This window comes from Schistocerca piceifrons, chromosome 4 (genome assembly GCF_021461385.2).
Source record: "Schistocerca piceifrons isolate TAMUIC-IGC-003096 chromosome 4, iqSchPice1.1, whole genome shotgun sequence".
Taxonomy (NCBI): domain Eukaryota; kingdom Metazoa; phylum Arthropoda; class Insecta; order Orthoptera; family Acrididae; genus Schistocerca; species Schistocerca piceifrons.
In genome coordinates this window covers 351,889,047-351,909,734 of record NC_060141.1, presented here as the reverse complement: position 1 = coordinate 351,909,734, position 20,688 = coordinate 351,889,047, and the positions used below count along the sequence as shown (strand labels likewise).

The window sequence follows — 20,688 nt, the reverse complement described above, 5'->3', positions numbered from 1 at the left end:
GCTGCATCCTCTACGTAGTCGCGCAATAACATATGCCGCTACAAGACCGATCCCCCCTTTCTCACGCGCTTAAATAATAAAGTCTTACATACGTTTTTCAGAATTTATCAATGTAAGGTCTTTATGACATCTTAGAGAGCGTTGTTGCCATCTGCATAATCATAACCAACTTGAGGAATCTCGTATCGAAACGTCGTCTGTAGGAAAGATTCATAGCTGCACGATTTGCGTGTTGCGCTAAACTCTTCAGACAGCAGAGTTACATACATTAATCAAAAGAATCAACGGAACGAGAGTTCGGGCGTCTGCCAGATTCCATTGAGTAATAACTGAGGACTGAGTACGTTACCTAATTGTACCTTTATCTTTCACAACTTAAGTTCACAAGATAACAGCATTACATCTTCGATCATTTACAAAAAAAGTACTGAAATGTACGATTGGTGCCGAAAACAGAGTGGGAACAATCATTCATCCCGTCACCCTAGGTGCTTCTCATTGGTCTTTCAGAGCTTCAATAACTTTTATGCCCTCCGCGAGCATTTATCACTGCCTGAGACTTACTCCGTGTAAGTCTACGGAGGTCGCCTGTGATATGTTCGCATTCTTCAATGAGAGCCCGTAAGAGTTCTTTGAGAGTGTGTGGTGGACCAGGATGACGACGAATATATCTGTCAAGCTTGTCCTACTTAGGCACGATGGGTTTTAGGTCGCGACTCACCGCCGGCCATTCCATTACTTCAATGTTCAAAAATGGCTCTGAGCACTATGGGACTTAACATCTGTGGTCATTAGTCCCCTAGAACTTAGAACTACTTAAACCTAACTAACCTAAGGACATCACACACATCCATGCCCGAGGCAGGACTCGAACCTGCGACCGTAGCAGTCGCGCGGTTCCGGATTGAGCGCCTAGAACCGCGAGACCACCGCGGCCGGCCTTACTTCAATGTCCAGGCTTCGCAAGACAGCCCTGCTGACGTCCGCCATATAGGCCCTGGCATTAGAAGGAATTCAGGGTCACCGCCATATGCAGCAGCCAGCACATGATCCAACAGGATCTGTTTCATGTGTACTACCTGGCTGTAAGGTGACAAAGGACAACGACAAGATCCGTATGGTTGTAAACACTGAAGCTTCTGCACAACATTACAGACCCTGGCTGAATCTGTTGATCTCCTGGACAATGTTTGGCAGATACCGGGTCTCCGCACACGAACACGGCCAACATCTTGCGTCAGAAGATATCTGGACTCGTCGCCCGTGACGGTTGCCAGTTGATATGGTAACGGCAAGGCGAACTGCAAGACGATGCCGTGTCAAGCCAACACCGACTCAAAGGAGTCGGTGTTGGTCAAGCGCGGTACTCGAAGAGGACGTCTGTCTCGTAAGGTGCTTCCTCGTAGCCTGTTCATTACAGTCTGATCGGACACAGAGGTCCCTGTGGCCCTTCAGATATCGTCTTGCAGCGCTCTAGCGGTATCCGTACGTCGCCGTAACACAGAGGTGACCAGATATCTTTCTGTGTCGTGTCCACAGGCTATGTATGACACAGGGAGAGGCATTGGCATTTACACCATCACGACCGAAAGTCTATCCTTTTTGGATCAAACTTGCACTAGGCTACAGTAAGGTGCCGCATTGCAAATGCCTCGTTGAATACAAAGTCGACAAATGACAACAGCCATCTATGTACCTCGGCAGAAAACACTGGGACACAGATACTTGATTCCTTCATGCGGGGTTACCTGACACTTCAGTACATAAAATGAATGATTTTAATTGTTGCCTACACTGCATAAGATCTCAAGCCACGCGATATGCCCACAGGTACTGCCTGTATCAAAACAGATTTAGCATACCGGTCGTTGATACACGTGTCTCCCTAGTTCTTTTGAACAGTGTGTATCGGCCAGGAATCGGGCAGTGCAATGTGCCATCAGATTCTACAATCGACGTTAACCATTAACTCCTGAATTCAATACTGCAAACCGCCTTCTTGGATGAGCCCTAGAGTTGAAGACAATACCCTGATGTAGTTTTCCATCTTGACTCTAACATATGCTTCGCAATATATTTCGAGAAAGATACATTGATAATGTTAGAAATATTTTCGGCGAAGATTGTTAACATTGTCCCATGGTCCCTAAGCACTATACATTCCCATATACTGTACTGCAGTGTGCTTCTTTAAGATCGGCCCCTCTCCTGTAGATGATTTCAGACAATGAATATCTTGAAAGTTTTGACACTCTGTACGACCTTGGTACTGCAGTTTGTGGAACAACTCGGGTCTGCTAAAGGAGGCCCGCGGTAAGTTTCTTTAACAGCTGTTACTGGGTCAAAGTTTCTGTAACTGCCACAGGGAAGGCCGCCCGCAAAACCATTTAGCTTGCGTGACGAATACAGTATTTTAGATTGCGTGCACAAAGTCAATGTGAGGAGATGAAAATTTCTGGCGTTATTTGTTAAACTGAAACCTATACTCTTAGAGATTATTTGGTTACCGATCTGATGCACTTCATGATTAAAAAACCCTTGGTTTTTGTTAACCTCCAGTTGTCGATGGAGTATCACATTAATGATCCATAAACGTTAATTACCTAGCGAAGTGGCGCAGTGGCTAGCACACTGGACTCACATTCGGGAAGACGACGGTTCAAACCTGCGTCCGGCCATCAGATTTACGTTTTCCGTGATTTCTCTAAATCGCGTAGGGAAATGCCGAGATGGTGCCTTTGAAAGGGTACGGCCGACTTCCTTCCCCGTCCTTCCCTAATCCGGTGCGACCGATGACCTCGCTATCTGGTCCCCTCCCCCGAATCAATCAAGCAATCAACCAACCAACCAAACGTTAATTCTAATTTTGCTTCCTCGACAAAGATTATACATTGATACTGTGCTACGATTACACCGAACTATATGCTACAGAGGTTGAGGTATCTAATTCTCTTTCGGGAGGAGCGTGGTTCAAATTCCTTCAAAAAGACCTCTCGTTCGAGTTACATAATTCACCAGAATAGCCTAAACATGGGCGAGACTTGTTTACTGTAACGTTTGTGTGTCGCAGCTCTAAAGGGACAAACTCATCCTCTAGAGATTTTCCTGCAGGTTGTATAACTCAAGTTTCTTCTAGCAGAAATTCTCTTAGTTATTCCTGCCTTACTGTCGAAGTTTTAGTTACCCCTTTTATTATTTCACGTTGCGCAGCAGCGTTATATTCCCAATGTTTTTAGAACGCATGAGATTTAACAATGATTTTATAATTATTTTGCGTTTAATATGTACTGAAACCTATACCCTTAGAAATTATTTGGTTACCGATCTGATGCACTTCATGATTAAAAAACCGTTGGTTTTTGTTAACCTCCAGTTGTCGATGGAATATCACATTAATGATCCATAAACGTACGCGGTGTAAACAATGAGTCAACACCATAGTATATCGAACAGAATTGTAGGACATCTATTTTCCTGGTCTTTCACGATCATGAAGATTACAAATAGCAGTGACATAAAGCGCTAACTAAGCGGCTAGTGGCACTAAGCAGTAAATACACAGGTTGGACTGAAATGTAATAAACAGTGTTGCACAATCGTGCCAATACCCACGCGGATAGCTTTGAGTTCTGACTGCTCCTTTTACCTTATTGCGATCTTGCCTTATAAGGTGTCTGGTCCAAAATGTAGATTAATGGGCGTTCTTCTTCTTCTTCTTCTTCTTCTTCTTCTTCTTCACGCGATCAGGCCCTGAGTACCGCGAGCAGTTGCAAGGTTCCTTTTCCACTGGGTTCTACTACGTTCTTTCCACCGCCGGTCACCCTTTAAGGCGATTTGCAGCAATATCTCATGGACTCTGTCTTTTCTTTGCTCTGTCTAGTGGCCTACTTCTGTGGAGAGACAAGATTGACAGGCGTTGCTAATTCGAATTACTTTCCGTACTGACAAACTCAGTCTTATATTACAAGGAGCGCTCCCCAGCAGTCGGATCGACTTTGTGAAACAATCTACACGATTACGTAGGTTAAGGTCCTAAGCATCACACACTGCAGCGATTCGCCCTGGTGGGCCCTCATTTGCGAGTAATTGACGAAAAACATTTTGGAATTTTGTATGGCACTCAATAGCGTTAAAAATTACATCAAGTAGTCCTATTGTGTGGTGTAATGGATAGGGTAGTAGCTATGCCTGCAAGTATAGTTTTAAATCTTTATCAGAATGTCTATGATCATCATTTTTGTTCAGTTAATTAATTTAAATGTAATTTTTTATTTCCATTCCTTCGTCACATTATTTTAATCATAATATCAGTTTTTTCATTTGCACTCATTTTTCTTCCTATCATTCTGTTTTAACTTGAAATCTTTGTTCATACCTTCTAATTAATTTTCTGTATTAATTGCGATTAAATTTGTTTTATCACCCTGTTTTCCGTCTATGTTACTGCGTTTATTATATCTATTTCTCACTTTGTTTGAATTTCTTTATACTTAATAAACCCGTCTTTCATTTAAATCTTCCTCATCGTTATTTAGTCCATAGTGCAGTATGTGTTTAGTTATGTTTCAAACGTATGAATGGCGATTACCACTCAAAAAAAAAATTGCTCATCTGGTAGCGAAAAATACATTTTCACACCATGCACAGTCAGTATAAATAGATTATTGGTTGTCAGTTTCAAATTATTGAATATTACAATAGATAAAAAAATTACATTCATATACACAAAAATTCTGATTGGAGAAGGAATAATATAAAGAGAAAATTAAACAAATAAAAAAAAGTTCATACAGTGTTGAAATGATGTGCAAAGGGCTGGAAAAAAATGCATTTAAACCAACTAACTGAATAAAAATATCATCAAAGTCATTTCGATAAAGATTTAAAAAATAAAAAAAAATACTGCAGTTGGCAAGATTCGAACTCACAACCTCTTCCATCACGCAACCACCTTACGTAACTTCAGTTGTTTAACGACATTCAATATCACGCTAAATTCCGAATGTTTTTTGTTAATTACTCGCAAATTAGAGCTCGCCAGGGTGAATGGCTGGAGGGTGTAATACCGGAGATCTTAACCTACGTCGCCGTATGTTTGGTTTCAAAAGGTCGATCCTACTGCTGGGGGACCTCTCCTTGTCAGGGGTGGAGCAGAGAGAGCAAGGATGAAAGGATAGCTCCTAATATGAAACAAGAGCATGTGCGCCTCTAAATTTTCCTTTATTTTGTGTTCGCTTGTGAGTCGCAGCACGAAGCGGCGTGGAACCATGTACGCCATTACTAGGCGACGGATAATAAGTGTGTTTGGCCACTAATGTGAGGTACTTGTTTCTGTTTGCAGAGAGCGCGCAGGAGCGGCAGCAGCAGGAGACGGACGACGAGGGCATCGAGCGAGACTCCGCTGACAGCGAAGACGACGTCGACGCTGCCGTCTCTGGGGACCGCGGACGGGTCTCCCTCTCCACCGTCATACAGGTACTGCAGCTGTCATGTTACGGCTGGCATCTCACCACAGAACACTTCTGTGGAAACACAGACCTCTGCGTAAACTCCCTCTTATATATGTATAATTCGTCTCTGACATTGCCGCAGTATATACTGGTGAGCCAAAATATCATGACCATTGCCCACCGGGAGGTTGAATGCCTCCTCGTGGTGTTGCGAGGATGTGAAGCAATCAGGAAAGATTGTAAGCGAAAGAGAGGCAAATTTGTAGTCATTATAGCGAAGATACGGACCGCAAATGCGGAAATCCACTGATATAAGCAATTTTGGTTAACGGCACATTGCTGTGGCGCTGCGGCTGGAAATCTCTGAAATGGCGAAGCTGGTCGTCTCTTTACTGCTCTCGTCAGTACCAATGGAAAGGGCAAACAATCCTGTTGGCAGAACACCCGCAACTGAGCAGAGGTTGAAAATACCGCTTCAGTTGTAAATTACTCATAGGCAGCACACCGCGCCTGGTACACGCGGCGCTCGGGGACCACAGCACAGCTACGACACCTGAGGATGGGCTTATAACACTCCGGAACCGGTCGTGTGAAAATTAAGTAATTTACAACTGAAGCGGTATTTTCAACCTCTGCAATGCAAAGTGGTTGAAGGATGGTGAAATAACGAGAAGGCCATATGGTATCGGATGACATCATCTCATCACAAAACGTGACGGCTGACAAATGTGCGGAAGGTTGCCAATATTATTTTTTCATATTCATCTTCGTGTGGTAATAAATTATCGATACTCCATTGACGTTTATTTGATGTTATTTACAGGAGTTACAATTTTCAGTTATTAGCGGCTCTCTGATATCCAGTTGTGTATCACCTATTCAGTAGAATCTGTTGGCATCTCCATTTTTCTAAACGATGCTAGAATGTTTGTCTCTCTTTTTCTTCCTTTACCTCCTCAATTTGAATATCCCCATTACTTTTCTCCAATCTTCTTATTCTCATCTCTCTTTTCCTCCTCCTCCTGTACATATTATTTCTCTTTCCCATCAATCTATTTGTCTCATACTCCTCAAATGCTTCTTTTTCCTTTGCCCTTTCCCCCGTCTCAATATGCCTTCCTTCGATCTCGTACGCAGCCTGCTCTTTTATCATCTGATCAATCTCCTCTCCCTCCCTGCTTAATCTGCTCACTGGAAAAATGATGTTGGAAACATTACAATGTCCTGAAAGAGAACTGTGTTGGAAAATAATTGAATTTTTATTACTTCAAGAAAAAAAGCCTTACCTGTCAAACCGAAAAATTTTCTCCTTGTCCTCGTCTTTAAAATACTCTTAGGAGGCACGATTTTAAAAAAGTGTTTTCCTTTGAAAGGTAATAAAGGGTAATTCATCAACAGAAAGCAACAAATGAGTTGTTGCCTTTCTTGTAGATTAATTCTCTCACTGCGAATTCCTTGATATCAACTTGATTAGGTATAGATCTACAATAGCAGCACATGAAATTTTCTGCTGGACCTGAATTAGAACCGGGATTTCCCGCTTATCACGAGCGGTTGTCTTAAGCACTTCAACTATCCGTGCACGCTGCCTGGACCGACCAAAACTTTCATACGTGACAGTTCTTGCATGCTTTCATCGTAGTCCACTAAAAATATCGCCTAATGCTCGCAGCATTACTTGTATTCCCGCAACACGGAGAATGAGACAGCGACGAATCATGTCACTATCGTGTAGCATTATCTGTACCTAACACTGCTGACGTCAAGAAATTCGCGGTCAGCGAATTAATTTCGAAGTATTTCGTACAGCGGTGGATCGTAAACAGTGTCTGTTATTTCAGACATTCACGTGAATTATATGGATACGAGCTGTCTCTTCTTTCGGACATGTCTAAAAGAACAGACACCACAGACTCATATAACTGATTTGCCCCGATGGGTACTGAATCCACAACCTTCAGTGAGGATACACATACCTTCGATCTCCAGCGGTAACTAAAATTAGCTAACCTGGAGGACATCGATGAGGCTGCGGATAGCTGGCGCTAGGTGGGAGTGTGGGTAGGCCGGGGAGCGTGCCGAAATTGTCCGCACATTTGCGGTAAACATTGTGCCGGGCGGCGCTGTGGTTAACGCAACTACCTAGTAATTAGGAGAGCCCATATTCGAGTACCGGTGCGGCACACATTTCCACTCGTCGCCAATGATTCCGATAACGTCCCAACACAGTTTGTTAGACTTCCATTGTTTTCGGGTTGACTACACCTTTGTGGTGCATTGCACCTTAAGCACTTCATTGCACCTTAAGCACTTCATTGCACCCTAAGCACTTCATTGCACCCTAAGCACTTCATTGCACCCTAAGCACTTCATTGCACCCTAAGCACTTCATTGCACCCTAAGCACTTCATTGCACCTTAAGCACTTCATTGCACCTTAAGCACTTCATTGCACCTTAAGCACTTCATTGCACCTTAAGCACTTCATTGCACCTTAAGCACTTCATTGCACCTTAAGCACTTCATTGCACCTTAAGCACTTCATTGCACCTTAAGCACTTCATTGCACCTTAAGCACTTCATTGCACCTTCAGCTAGAGGCGGCGCGTACTGTCGTGTTGCAGAGGTGCATCTCGCACGTGGGCGCGCCGAGCGCGCAGCAGGCGGACCAGCACTACCGCGCCGTGTGCCGCGCGCTGGTCGCGGAGGCCATCGAGCTGTCGCAGTTCCTCGAGAAGGTCTCGCAGGGCACGCGCGAGCTGCGCGCCACGGCCGAGGCCGCCTCCACCGACCTCGACATGCTGCGCTTCTCCGACTGGGTCAGTACACACCACCACCACCACCTTCTGGCTTGCTGTGCTCTGCTCGAGGCGCTACGTGCTCTGACGTAGTTTCCCACCTCCATCCTCTCAAAAATATTGTTATCTGATGATGTCTTCTATGAAGTAGTAACGACCCTCATAGGCAGCATTGCTTTATCTTACTGTAGCGCCGAGACAGACTGAAACAAATGATTTACGTGACTGATAGCTCATTGCATTGAATTTGGGAGATGCAGAGCGCTAAGTTGTCCATTTACGAATTATGTACAGTACTAGCTACATTACCCACTTTCATGTGTACAGAATTGAGGGTTGCTACGAGCGGATCTCAAAAAGAAAGTTACACATTGTTCTGGAGGGCCACGTTGCACTTCATAGTGACACAGATACGTCACACTATTTATCAACATAATCACCAAGTCTCTGTGAAGAACGGTCGGTACGTTCTACCAATCGTTCGTTCCTAGACTATGGAAAGCCGCTCCTTGTTTATAGAGAACCAGTATGTGAACGTCCTCGTCGTAGGCTGGTTGGTTCATTCGGGGGAGGGAACCAAACAGCAAGGTCGTCGGTCCCATTGGATTAGAGAAGAATGGGGAAGGAAGTCTGCCGTGCCTTTTCACAGGAACCATCCAGGGATTTGCCTGCAGCGATTTAGGGAAATCATGGGAACCCTAAATCAGGATGGGCGGACGTGGGTTTGTTCCGTCGTCCTCCCGAATGCGAGTCCAGTGTGCTAACCACTGCGTCACCTCGCTGGATCCTAATCGTTGGAAACACTCTTTTCTCCCATTTTTCCTTTCAGCTTGCCGAAAAGAAGGAAGTGACATGGTGCAAGATCTGGACTTCCCTAGCAGCATCACCCTCGTGTGTGCGGCCTCGGTCAAATTGTTGGCACCATTCCATTGTGACTGGTCGCTGGTCTATATAGTGCCAGAATTTCACGTTAAATGTGTGTGCAAGCTAGATTTCCAGTACACTAGGATTGTACTTTGAAGTACGTTTCCACTTGCCGCGCCATTTCACTCCCATACCGTGATGCACTTGCTATCCTTACCGCGGCAGAACTGTCTCTGCAGGGAACAAGGAAATATACTGTCTTCTGACGGTGCGAGACTCTTGTTGCCCCCTGGTCTCAGCGTGGGCATGTGTAACTTACTTTCTGAAGTCCGTACGTGTTAAATAAGGATTGGAAGTTCCTTACAAACTGCAACTCTAACCTGGAACCTCTGTACAGGGCTGAGCTAGCCAGGCATTACTTATGTCCCGCTCTCACAGCTTCACATCTGCCGGTACTGCTCTCCTACTTTCCACACTTCATCTGCTCTAGGAGTGTTAATCCTACAAGGTACGCAGGAGAACTTTTGTGAAGTCCAGAAAGTAGGAGAAGAGGTACTTTTGGATGTAAAGTTATGAGAGTATGATTTGAGTAGTGACTGGATAGATCAGTCCGGGTTAAAGCCCCGATTCGACACACAGATTTAGCACTCCAGGAAGTTCCGAAACAGCGCGCACACCGCTGCAGCATCAAAATTCATTCTTGAAATAGTTTTCTTGGTTGTCACCTAATAATTGTTTGTAATGTTTTAGTTTTGTCATAGTCACTTTTTTATATTTTAGTTACATCGCTTGATGGCACAGGGTTGAGAAAAGCAACCTGCTAACAAAGGTGACAGCAGTGTACGGGACGTCTAATTGTGCAAAATTATACAGAGACCCGTAGTTACGAAGTACACCGTTGTGGAGTTGCGGTCGTAAAAAGACGGTATTGAACGCCCAGAAATGTGTGCATTTGAAGTAATTTTTTCCAGCTAATACCTGTTACGCTAAACATTACAATTACTACTTAAATTATATAACGTATTCAGCTAAGCAGTCAGATCCAGGCATACTTTAAATTCCTATCGATGGGTGGTTCCGTTAGAGACGAATTTTCTGTGAGATTTACTTGGTAGAGAATGACTGGTAAAATCGACTATGCTAAACGTATGTAACACCCTTAATTTGTTAAGCTAATGAGTTGTACTCCAGGAAGTCCATTGCAGTAAGATAGTAGACAGGTGAAACTCTAAGGTGCAATCTTTTCATTAATACAATATAAAGGCCACATGTTTTAAGTTTTGCTACCGCTACGGTCGCAGATTCGAATCCTGCCTCGGGCATGGATGTGTGTGATGTCCTTAGGTTAGTTAGGTTTAAGTAGTTCTAACTCCTAGGGGACTGACGACCTCAGCTGTTAAGTCCCATAGTGCTCAGAGCCATTTAAGTTGTGCTAATGTGGAGAGAGAATGAATAAACTTTTATTCTAATAACTGCAGTGGAACAATAAGTGTTAACTAAGATAACGGTGAAAAAGAAAACGGAAATTAAATTTTTAATATTCTTTCACTAATGAAGTTTTTTTAACGGAAAATGCTCAAAATTCATGCCTACGTATCCCACAATCGCTCAGTGAACAATAATCTCAGCATGACAGTAGCAATGTCGTCGGGCGATACTGCTCCCTACGCACACTCAAACAAGTTCGCTTTTCGCACAAACTTCAGCTCGCTCGTCGCTGATTGGCTGTCGTTTCTTGGCTTTAACTCCACAATGGTGCGCTTCCGACCTACAATTGTCGGGGAGATCTTGCTCGATTCGACGTCTTCTGCCCTGCTCTAACATTATTAGGTTGTTCTCTCCAGCGTGTGCACTATATTCGCTTGCCTCAGGTCGTCCATTTTCGTGAACAGTATTCGTTGTCACTCTGCTTCTAACCTTCCACAATCATTCGCTATTTCGAAATAATTCTGGCGACTTCTCTAATATTTTGACGCTGCTCTTCACTTCGACTTCTACTCGTTACGCCCCTTCCAGAAATACAGTACATCGGGCTTATCTCTTAGTGATGTATGTCGAAATTGTGCAAACACTTTCTCAGAGTTTGGCGTTTACGCATGCTCTTGAGACTTTCTTATATTCCTTCCGTGATCGAACTTTGTAGGCCATATCGTCTAAAATTTCTGTTTACAGAATATTCTTAAAAATTGTAGAACATTCCATCTTACTCCCCGCTCTTGAAGCTTTCTCAGTCTTTTCATAAGAAAACAATGCTTGAGAGAGATTCCATCTCGGCACACATTTACGGCAGCCATCCCATTGACGTACAGCCACTGCTCCTATATTTCCTTATTATCAGTAGAGCGAGCCATTAAATCCTTAATTTGTCTTGTCATCTAAAGACTATTAACATGCCAGGAATTCGGTCTGCAAAATTCCAGCTCGTAAAGACCTTGCAACGGCCTCTGCCGATAAAAGTGGTTGATTAAATAGGGTGCGCATTATAATTTTTTTTTACAAACAGGATCACTGACTCATGCGTAAAATTCATTTCCTTCAGTTACGCATTAGAAGGGTGCTACATACTTATTGTATCCAATGTGAGATATGGAAACAAACTATTTGCACGCAGATTTTTTGGCACAGAGCAACAGTTTATAAATGCAGTATAGTAGCTGAATCGTGCAATAAATTTGACGTATATAAGTGTAGGTTCAACAGTTTGGTCACGTATCCACAATCAATCTCCTACAGAATATGACCTCGAAACACAATTGTCATAATAATGTTTATGAGAACTACATACTATGAAAATTATTGAGAGAAATTTTTTTCACTAATAGCGTTGTAATCATGGTCCGTAGTGTTACCAGTGAAGGAAAAGGCCCGAAATCCAGGCCATATTCGGCACTCTAGTCATCACTCGACTAGAAGCAACCGGAGACTTGCAACTGTATGCTGCATTGCATTATCATGAAACGTTCCTTTGATACGTATTGTACATGGAGAGTGTCCGTATTGTACTTGCAGATTCCGTGGCGTTGCGCCAAGTCACACTCACCGCCGCGGTCTGAATCAACGTAATCTTGGCGCTGTGCAGGCACGAGAGATGATACGCGATTCACTCCTCCGCAGATTTACACTGAGGCGACGAAAGTCATGGGATAACGATAGGCACATAACGGATGGCGATAGTATTGCGTACGGGGAGGTATAAAACGGCAGGCGTTGGCGGAGCTGTCATTTGCACTCGGGTGATTCACGTGAAAAAGTTTCCAAAGTGTTTATGGCCACAGTCTTTGAACGCGGAATGGTAATAAAAGCAAGACACATAGGACCTTAAGTTTCGTAAATCCTTAGGCAGTTCAGTATCCCCAGATCCCCAGTGTCAAGAGGGTGCCGAGAATACCAAATTTCCGGCATTACCTGTCACCACGGGCGAAGCAGTGGCCGTCGGCCTTCACTTAGGCGTAGAGCAGCGTCGTTTGTGCAGAGTTGTCAGTGCTAACAGACAAGCAACACTGCGTGAAATAACCGCAGAAACCAACGTGATACGTAGGACGAACGTATCTGTTAGGACAGTGGTGCGAAATTTGGCGCTATTGAGGTGTGGTAGCAGACGACGGACGCGAGGTGCCTAGCCAACAGCACGACATTGCCTTTAGCTTTTTTTTAGACAACATAGTTGCGTGGAGATAGCAGCGATTGGTTTACTTATAATCAATTAATCAAAATGACAGTCACAATCGCATTATTTATTTTGTTGCCAACCGGTTTCAACCCGCGATGGGGTCATCTTCAGGGCAATTTACACCGTTTGGTCGCTCGCTGGAGTCGTCACCCTGCCTGTGCACGGTTGGTAACTATGCGAGCGACCAAATGGTGTAAATTGCCCAGAAGATGACCCCATCACGGGTTGAAACCGGTTTGGCGATACAAAAAATAGTTACATTGAGAGTGTCATTTTGATTGATTATTGACTTTACGCCTCTCCTGAGCTCGAGAGCATATCGGTTGGACCCTAGACGACTGGAAAACCGTGGCCTGGTCAGATGATTCCCGATTACAGTTGCTAAGAGCTGATGGCTAATGTGGCGATGAGCACAGGAAACCATGGACCCAAGTTGTCAACACAGCACTGTGGAAACTGGTGGTGGCTCTATAATGGTGTGGGCTGTGTCTACACTGAATGGACTGGGTTCTCTGGTCCAACTGAATCGGTCATCGACTGGAAATGATTATGTTAAGCTACTTGGGGAGCATTTCCAGCCATTCATGGACTTCATGTTTTCAGACAACGATGGAATTTTTGTGGATGAAACTGTGCCATGTCACTGTGCCACAATTTTTCGCGATTGGTTTGAAGAACAATCTGGACAGTTCGAGTGAATGATTTGGCTACGCACATCACCTGACATGAATCTCATCGAACGCTTGTGGAACATAATCGAGAGGTGAATTCGTGCGCAAAATCCTGCACCGGCAACACTTTCGGAATTATGGACGGCTGTAGAGGCGACCTGACTCAGTATTTCTGCTGGGGACTTCCAACGACTTGTTGAGTCCATTAGATGTCCAGTTGCTGCACTGCACCGAGCAAAAGAGGGACGACACGATATTAGAAGATATCCCATGATTTTTGTGACGTCAGTGTAATGGGAACTGAAAGACTATAACGCACCATCCTGGCTGCCTGGCGTTTGCTTTCAAACATTTCACGCCGTACACGCCAACGACTGTATGCCTGATGGTGCATAAAACGTGATTCATCTGAAAAGGCCCTCTATTGCCATTCAGTGGACGTAGAGTTATGGTATTGGCGTGCAAATTGCAGCCTTCATCGCCTATGAACAGCAGTCAGCTGTGTGTATGAACCATGCGCGTGCTGCGGAAGCGGATACGCAGCAACGTTCACTGAACCGCCGTTGATGAGACAGTGTTGGTAACCAGTTGCTTACTCTGGGCCGTTAGTTGCTCAGCAGTTGCACGCTGTTTGTCAGAACCGTGGTGCACTACCGTTGAAACGGTGCCCGGTTTTGGATAGCGCCATTTTGCCATACAGGGTATTCTTGAAACACGACTGCACGCGGACGGTTTACAAATTTTGCCGTCCCGAAAATGTTTCCACCCTTCCCCCGAAAGGCAATGATAGTGCCTCTCTGGAGCTCATACAGATCTCTCCGTTTCTGCGTTACGACAACGACTGCAATGTTTTCCACGTCCACCCGACATGCTTTATAAACAATCTGTTGCTAGTGCCTCCACCTGCCATCTGAGTGGTTATTGCACATTGACGCCGAACATGTGGTCACATTAATATGACTGGACTGATTATTTGATATGAGTTATCCCTGGCGAAGTATACCACTTTTATTTAACACCACCCAGAGCTAGCTGATGGAGCCATGCTTACTAATTTGCTACGCTCGTTGAGAAAAGCAGGAAACTGCGTAAGCGGAATCCGACTGCCACCCACAGCAACGCACTAGAGACTGCTTTGTAAACATTCAGCACCAGTAAAGTAACCTCACTGAGTTCGAAGGATCCGTGACTCCAAACTCCCAAAATAATAGCCAGTTTGAAGCATAAACTCTGCCGCTGAGAACCCACGACTTGCTACCTCTACGATAGGTAACGTCTGATGCTTCGATTTCGCGACCTCCACACCCCACCACGAAATTTTTGACTTTCAAGCCTTTCAGGGAGTCATCATCAGGAGCAGAATGTAGTTGTCCTCGTTGGCTATTTTCTGCTCCTGCTTACAGCGCTTCTCTAAGATCTGCCTTCTGGCAGTACTTTTAGAACTTTTTCTACAAAACATGCTGGAACCCCCCGCCACAATGAGGAAATTACTCTGCGTGTAAGCCTGCCATGTAGACTCCGGCCACAACCGGTACTTTTTGCGTGTCCAAGATATGTTATCATTTAACAAGATAAATGACCTGTTTCGTTAATCTTCAGTGATTTACCAGTGTATGAAATGCAGTAATTTTCAATGTACAACAATTTTGAGAAATGGCCACATTTACGATTTAAGTTTTCTATAGTGTCCTTGTATTTCTAGATAGTTTTTTTTTAATGAGCTAACGACTGAATCAAATCTTTTCTAATAACCTAGATGTTGATGGACCGTTAAAACAATGGGATAGCTGCCTTGCTTTGTCCTTGTAGTGACCGATCAGTAACGGCAGCATGAGCTTTCAGACTCTAGCGGTCCATTTTGCCCCTCCCAGCTTACGACAAAAAGTGAGTACCCTCATTTATTTTTTTTTTTTCGGCCACTACTGCACGCCTGCACCCGAGTGAAAGTCCTCAGCCAGAACCCCTGTTTAGAATGCGGCTGAGTCATTCCCTGCAGCATCCTTTCTCCTAAAAGCGCTCATCTCGCTTGGTATGCGGGAGACCGCCCGCGGAGACTGGACTCAGAAGAAGAGAAGTGGCTGGAACGAAACTGTGACTGGAGCCTTGAGACGTGCCTGAAAGGATTGGGTGCCGAATAAAGACCTGGTGGCAGGGCGCGACGAGACGATGCGTTCAGTTCCTGTCCCACCGCACGTTCTCGTTCTGCGATGTTATTCTTTCCGCGACTGCTAGCATGTCGACGGAGCTTTCATTTACAAACATGGATGTAAAGCAGTGGTGCTCTATGATTAGGGTGTATCATAATTGATACCGATAACTGCTAGGGTTGAAAGTATAAGATAGTAAAAGCAAAAAGAGTACATTAAAGAAGGGTAACAGACAGGGTGTGGTAAAGAGCCGTCGCTTACTACAAATACGACATTACGACTTACAAGAAAATACGCAATCGTACATTTGTAGCTGTAGACATAGAGAAAGTTTTTGACAATGTCGACTGGAATGCACTCCTGAAGATTCCGAAAGTAGCAATTAGTAAAATACAGGGAATGAAATGTTTCTTCAACTTGCACAGAAACAAGACTGCTCACATACGAGCCAAAGAACATGGAAAAAAGGAAGCAGTAGTAGAGAAGGCAGTGACCCATGGTTGTGGCCTATCCCCCATGTTATTCATTCTGTAAATTGAGCAAGCTGTGAAGGAAACAAAGAAGAAATTTGGAAAGGGGATAGAAGTACAGGAGGGAGAGCTAAACACTTTGAGGTTTGCCGATGACACCGTAATTGCCAGACAGAGCAAAGGGCTTGGAAGAACAGTTGAATGAAATGGACTGGATAAAATAAAAGTTAACAAAAGTGAAACAAGACTTGCGGAATACAGTCGAATAAAATCAGACGATACTTTGAGTATTAGAGTGGGAAATGAGACACTAAAAGTAGTAGTCTAGCTTTGTTATTTTGACAAAAAAATTGCTGAAGAGAAGGGATATAAATTACAGACTGGCAATGGGAAAAAAAGAATTTCCAATAAAGAGATATTTGTTACCATCGAATATAACTGTCGAAAAAGAAATTGCAGCACCACGGAGCTGTTTTGCGACATAAACGAATGTTAGTAGACTTGTGTCTACATCTGAAAGATGATACCTCCTAGTCCACTTTCGCGCCAGTCGCATAACAGTGGCGCTAGCAGCACCGCTATGTGTATACAAATGATGTTTGCTTTAAATACACGCTGTAAGGGTCAAGAGCGTTAATTACCCTTGAAACGGGACGTGGTGAGTTGAGTTGGTCAAGAATGCCTTTAAGACGACGAAGACGGCATTATGAACAGCTCACTTAGATCGGACGAGGTCATGTAATAGGGCTGCGAGGAGCTGGATGTTTCTTCCGTGACACTGCAGAAAACTTGGCAGGAATGATTGCTGGCGGCATTGATCACGTGAATTCGTGGCCGCAAGAAGACTGTTTTCTGGACGGCCATGCGGCACTATCGAGAGTGAAGACCATCGTGTTCGGCGTTTGGCTCTGGCGCATCGTACTGCATCTACAGCAGCAATTTGAGCAGCAACTGGCACCACAGTGACACAACGAACTGTTACGAATGACAGCAGGAGCACTCTCGTGGTTATTCCACGCATCCTGATGCAAATTTGTACGTCAATTTGGTGATTCGATCTGTTGCGCTGCCATTTATGAACAGCATTCCAGTGGGTGTTTATGAACAGGATAACGCTCGCCTACTGGCCGCTGTTGTAACCCAACATACTCTGCAGGGTATCGACATGTTGGCTTGGCCTGCTCGATCACCAGATCTGTCTCCAATCGAGCACATATGGGACATAATCGGGCGACAACTCCAGCGTCATCCAAAACTAGCATTAACCGTCCCTGTATTGACCGACCAAGTGCAACAGGCATGGAACCCCATCCAAAAACAGACATCTGACACCTGTGCAACACAATGCATGCACGTTTGCATGTATTCAACAGTCTGGCGGCTACACATGTTACTGATAAACCACCATTTCATATTTCCAATGGCTTCTCTGGCGCACACATTAACCTGTGATCTTGCAATGTTAATTAATGGAATATGTTAACTAGACAAATGTATTCCTGAAATTTCATTATTCTTCATTAATTACTTTTTAGTGTTACGATTTTTTTTTCGTATGTGTATATTTAAGTATTAGGAACTCTTTTTTCTGAAGGTATTTGCATGACTTGTAACTTTTATGGAAGTGGAACGAGAAGGATAAGAGCAGTATAATAAGAGGAGAATAGAAGCTTTTGAAATGTGGTGCTACAGAACAAAGTTGAAAATTGGATGACGAGATAGAATAGTTGATGAGGAGAAGCTGAATAGAATGGAGGTAAAAGGAAATTTATGGTACAATTTAAGTAAAAGGATGGAGTGGTTAATAGGATACATAAATGTAATTATCCGTCGTTGGCGCTGTTGTATCTTTCTTTAAATACACCGTAAAGCGCTTCGACCACAGCCATCATCATGAGTCTGTTAGATAAACAGAACAATTGAGTAATAATATTTCTGCAATAACTACGTTGTATAAATTATTGCATTGTATGAAAACAGAATGAAGATATGCAATATGGAAAAGAACTCAGCACACGGTATCTCCTGAGTTACACCTACACTTGTACCATGATCAGTGAAGCAGCTCGACTTTAATAACACTCTGCGGCCGTTAGCTGGCGTTAAAAGCAATGGGTCTTTCAATGTTAATTACAGATAGAGCGTACAGTCATTTCATAAAAGAAAAAATAAGGAGTTGGAATTGTCGCACTCATATTCCAAATAAAGTTTACAAATTCATACAGTCATAATTTAGAATCATTGTAATGACTGAATGAAGCGGTTGGAGCAGAGAGGAAGTGTTAAGGTGGTGGGCCGACGTTACATTACACATTAGCTTAAAATAATTCATTAAACAGGAATTCAAACTTCAATATTGAAATCAGAATACCTTGTTTTAGTTTTCACAGAAGGAATAACACATGGTTTGTATTTCATATTACAATTTACGATGACCTCATGCTACAAGAAATAACAGTTGAACAGTCTGATAGTGATCCACAGGAAACTAAGCTGTAACCATAAATTTTGAACACCGACTATAGCTAAGGAATAAAGGTGTCAGAATTCAAATGAGTTTCAAAGATTTTAGATAACAAATATAAAATGACAGATCCACTTGATATACAAATTAAACCGCGAGTTGAGAGACTTCCGAAATTCTCACGTAACATAATTACAATATTTCCACCTGATCAAACTAATATGAACTTGCGTTTTAAACCTTATAAATGGCTTTATGCCAAAGTTCAGTATAGTGAATAGATTTAAAAAGAACAACACTAGTTACATAAGATGAATTAGTGAACAACTCTTAAGATTTAAAGCCTGAGTACACAAATACAAAATAACATTAATCACAGGCACTCAGACTTTTCAAAATAATTTCCATCTATAGGATCCGATTTGCTGTATACAAGGCACTCAGTTCAATGAGACAGTTCAAAAAACATTAATGACAGCTTGGAACTAAATAGCAAGTCTCTGTAACTAACAGTCCCAACAATATGCAGAACTTGAGTAACGAAGTAATAATTACAACTGGCTGCCGGTCTCTGTGGTCGAGCGCTTCTAGGCGCTTCAGTCCGGAACCGCGCTGCTGCTACGGTCGGAGGTTCGAATCCTGCCTCGGACATGGATGTGTGCGATGTCCTTCGGTTAGTTAGGTTTAAGTAGTTGTAAGTCTAGGGGACTGATAACCTCAGATGTTGAGTGCCATAGTGCTTAGAGCCATTTGAACCATTTGAATTACAACTGACTAATTTACTATAAGATGACAACTAAAAAATCAGATTACTTAAGAGCCTAGCTCCAAATAATAACGCACAAATACAATGCCTACTGTCTAATGGCTGCTCCGTGCGTTTTTTGAAACATCAGTCATCAGTACGGCCACTGCAGTACATTAAACAGAGCAGAACATTTGAATAGAAATACCTGAAACATAAAGTTGTTATCCAACGCAATTCGCATGCATAAGACATAACAAAACACATCCACATCAGGACACTTTCAAGGCTTGACAGGAGAGTAAACACATAACTCGGATTTCAGATGTAGCCAGGGCGCAATGATTCCCACCGGTTTCTGGAGAAGCCGGAAAAAGGGAGCCACCGTACCGTAGCTTAGCTGTCAAGATCAACTACAACCAACATAACACTAAATCAACAATGTAAATGTAGACAAGACGTGGCTTGAATTTAGAGAAATAGGATCGACAGCAACATCGTGGTCACAGGCTACCGGAGTGAACAAGAACTGACAAGACTACCGTAATAGTCCGCCACAGTGTCACCAACTCATTGGGGCTCCACACGACTCCGCTCCACAGAATCCCGGAATACCACGCATCATCTTGACTTGCTCTTCAAGATGCTAGCAGAGCTCTTCCAGACACCAGTGCCTCTAGCAATGGCAAAGCGGCCCACGCTGCTACTCAAGTGACAGCCACACCACAAGGCGCCTGCTCCGGCCGCTGTCACCACACTCCGCGAAACAGTCGCGCTGCAACCCAAGTCATCCTAACAGCAACGCTCTCTCTGCACAAGAAACCCTCTGACGGGAAGTTTCGAGGGAACAATCGAACCGACCAAGAAGGTTGAAGGCGCAGTAAAAACCATCGCAGAAACTATTTACTACAAGCTAGCCGCGGACGGTTCGGAGTGTATGCTCTATTTGTGAAGTTGTTTCGAATTTTAGCGCGACAATTCCAGCTCGTTATCTTTTACTTTTATGAAACGACTGTGTGCTTCATTTATAATTAACTTTGACAAGTCTCAAAGTTTTTAACGCCACCTAATGGGCACAGAGTGTTAATCGATAATAACCGCGAACTCGTTAGATGATTTTATTTCATTTATAGGCAATAGTAAGACACAGCTTGACTAATCAAGTAACCGTCTGTTTGGTAATAGCGGGAAGTACAGAGAGAGACGAAGGCTTCAGTACAGAAAGCGTGTTCGCATTGTCAGTTTCGGCAGTGGCCGAGATGAAGAGGCTTGCACGGGATAGAGTAGCGTGAAGAGTTTCACCAGACCAGTCTTCGGACTGAAGACCAGAACAAGCGCAGATTAAATGTATTTAAAACATAAACTTTTCGGTTTAGTCCGCATCTAATCGGACTCAAATTTCATCCGTGG

The 20,688-nt window shown here is 43.6% G+C and overlaps 1 protein-coding gene across 1 annotated transcript in view; it reads left to right on the top strand.

The window, feature by feature from the left end:
• The window catches only part of LOC124795830 (protein spire homolog 1-like), a 679,725-nt gene that overhangs the window by 420,023 nt on the left and 239,014 nt on the right, over positions 1–20,688 (top strand). The window contains exons 4-5 of the mRNA XM_047259913.1: positions 5,342–5,475; positions 8,074–8,268. Coding sequence (XP_047115869.1) covers positions 5,342–5,475; positions 8,074–8,268 — 329 coding nt within the window. The remainder of the gene's footprint in view (positions 1–5,341; positions 5,476–8,073; positions 8,269–20,688) is intronic.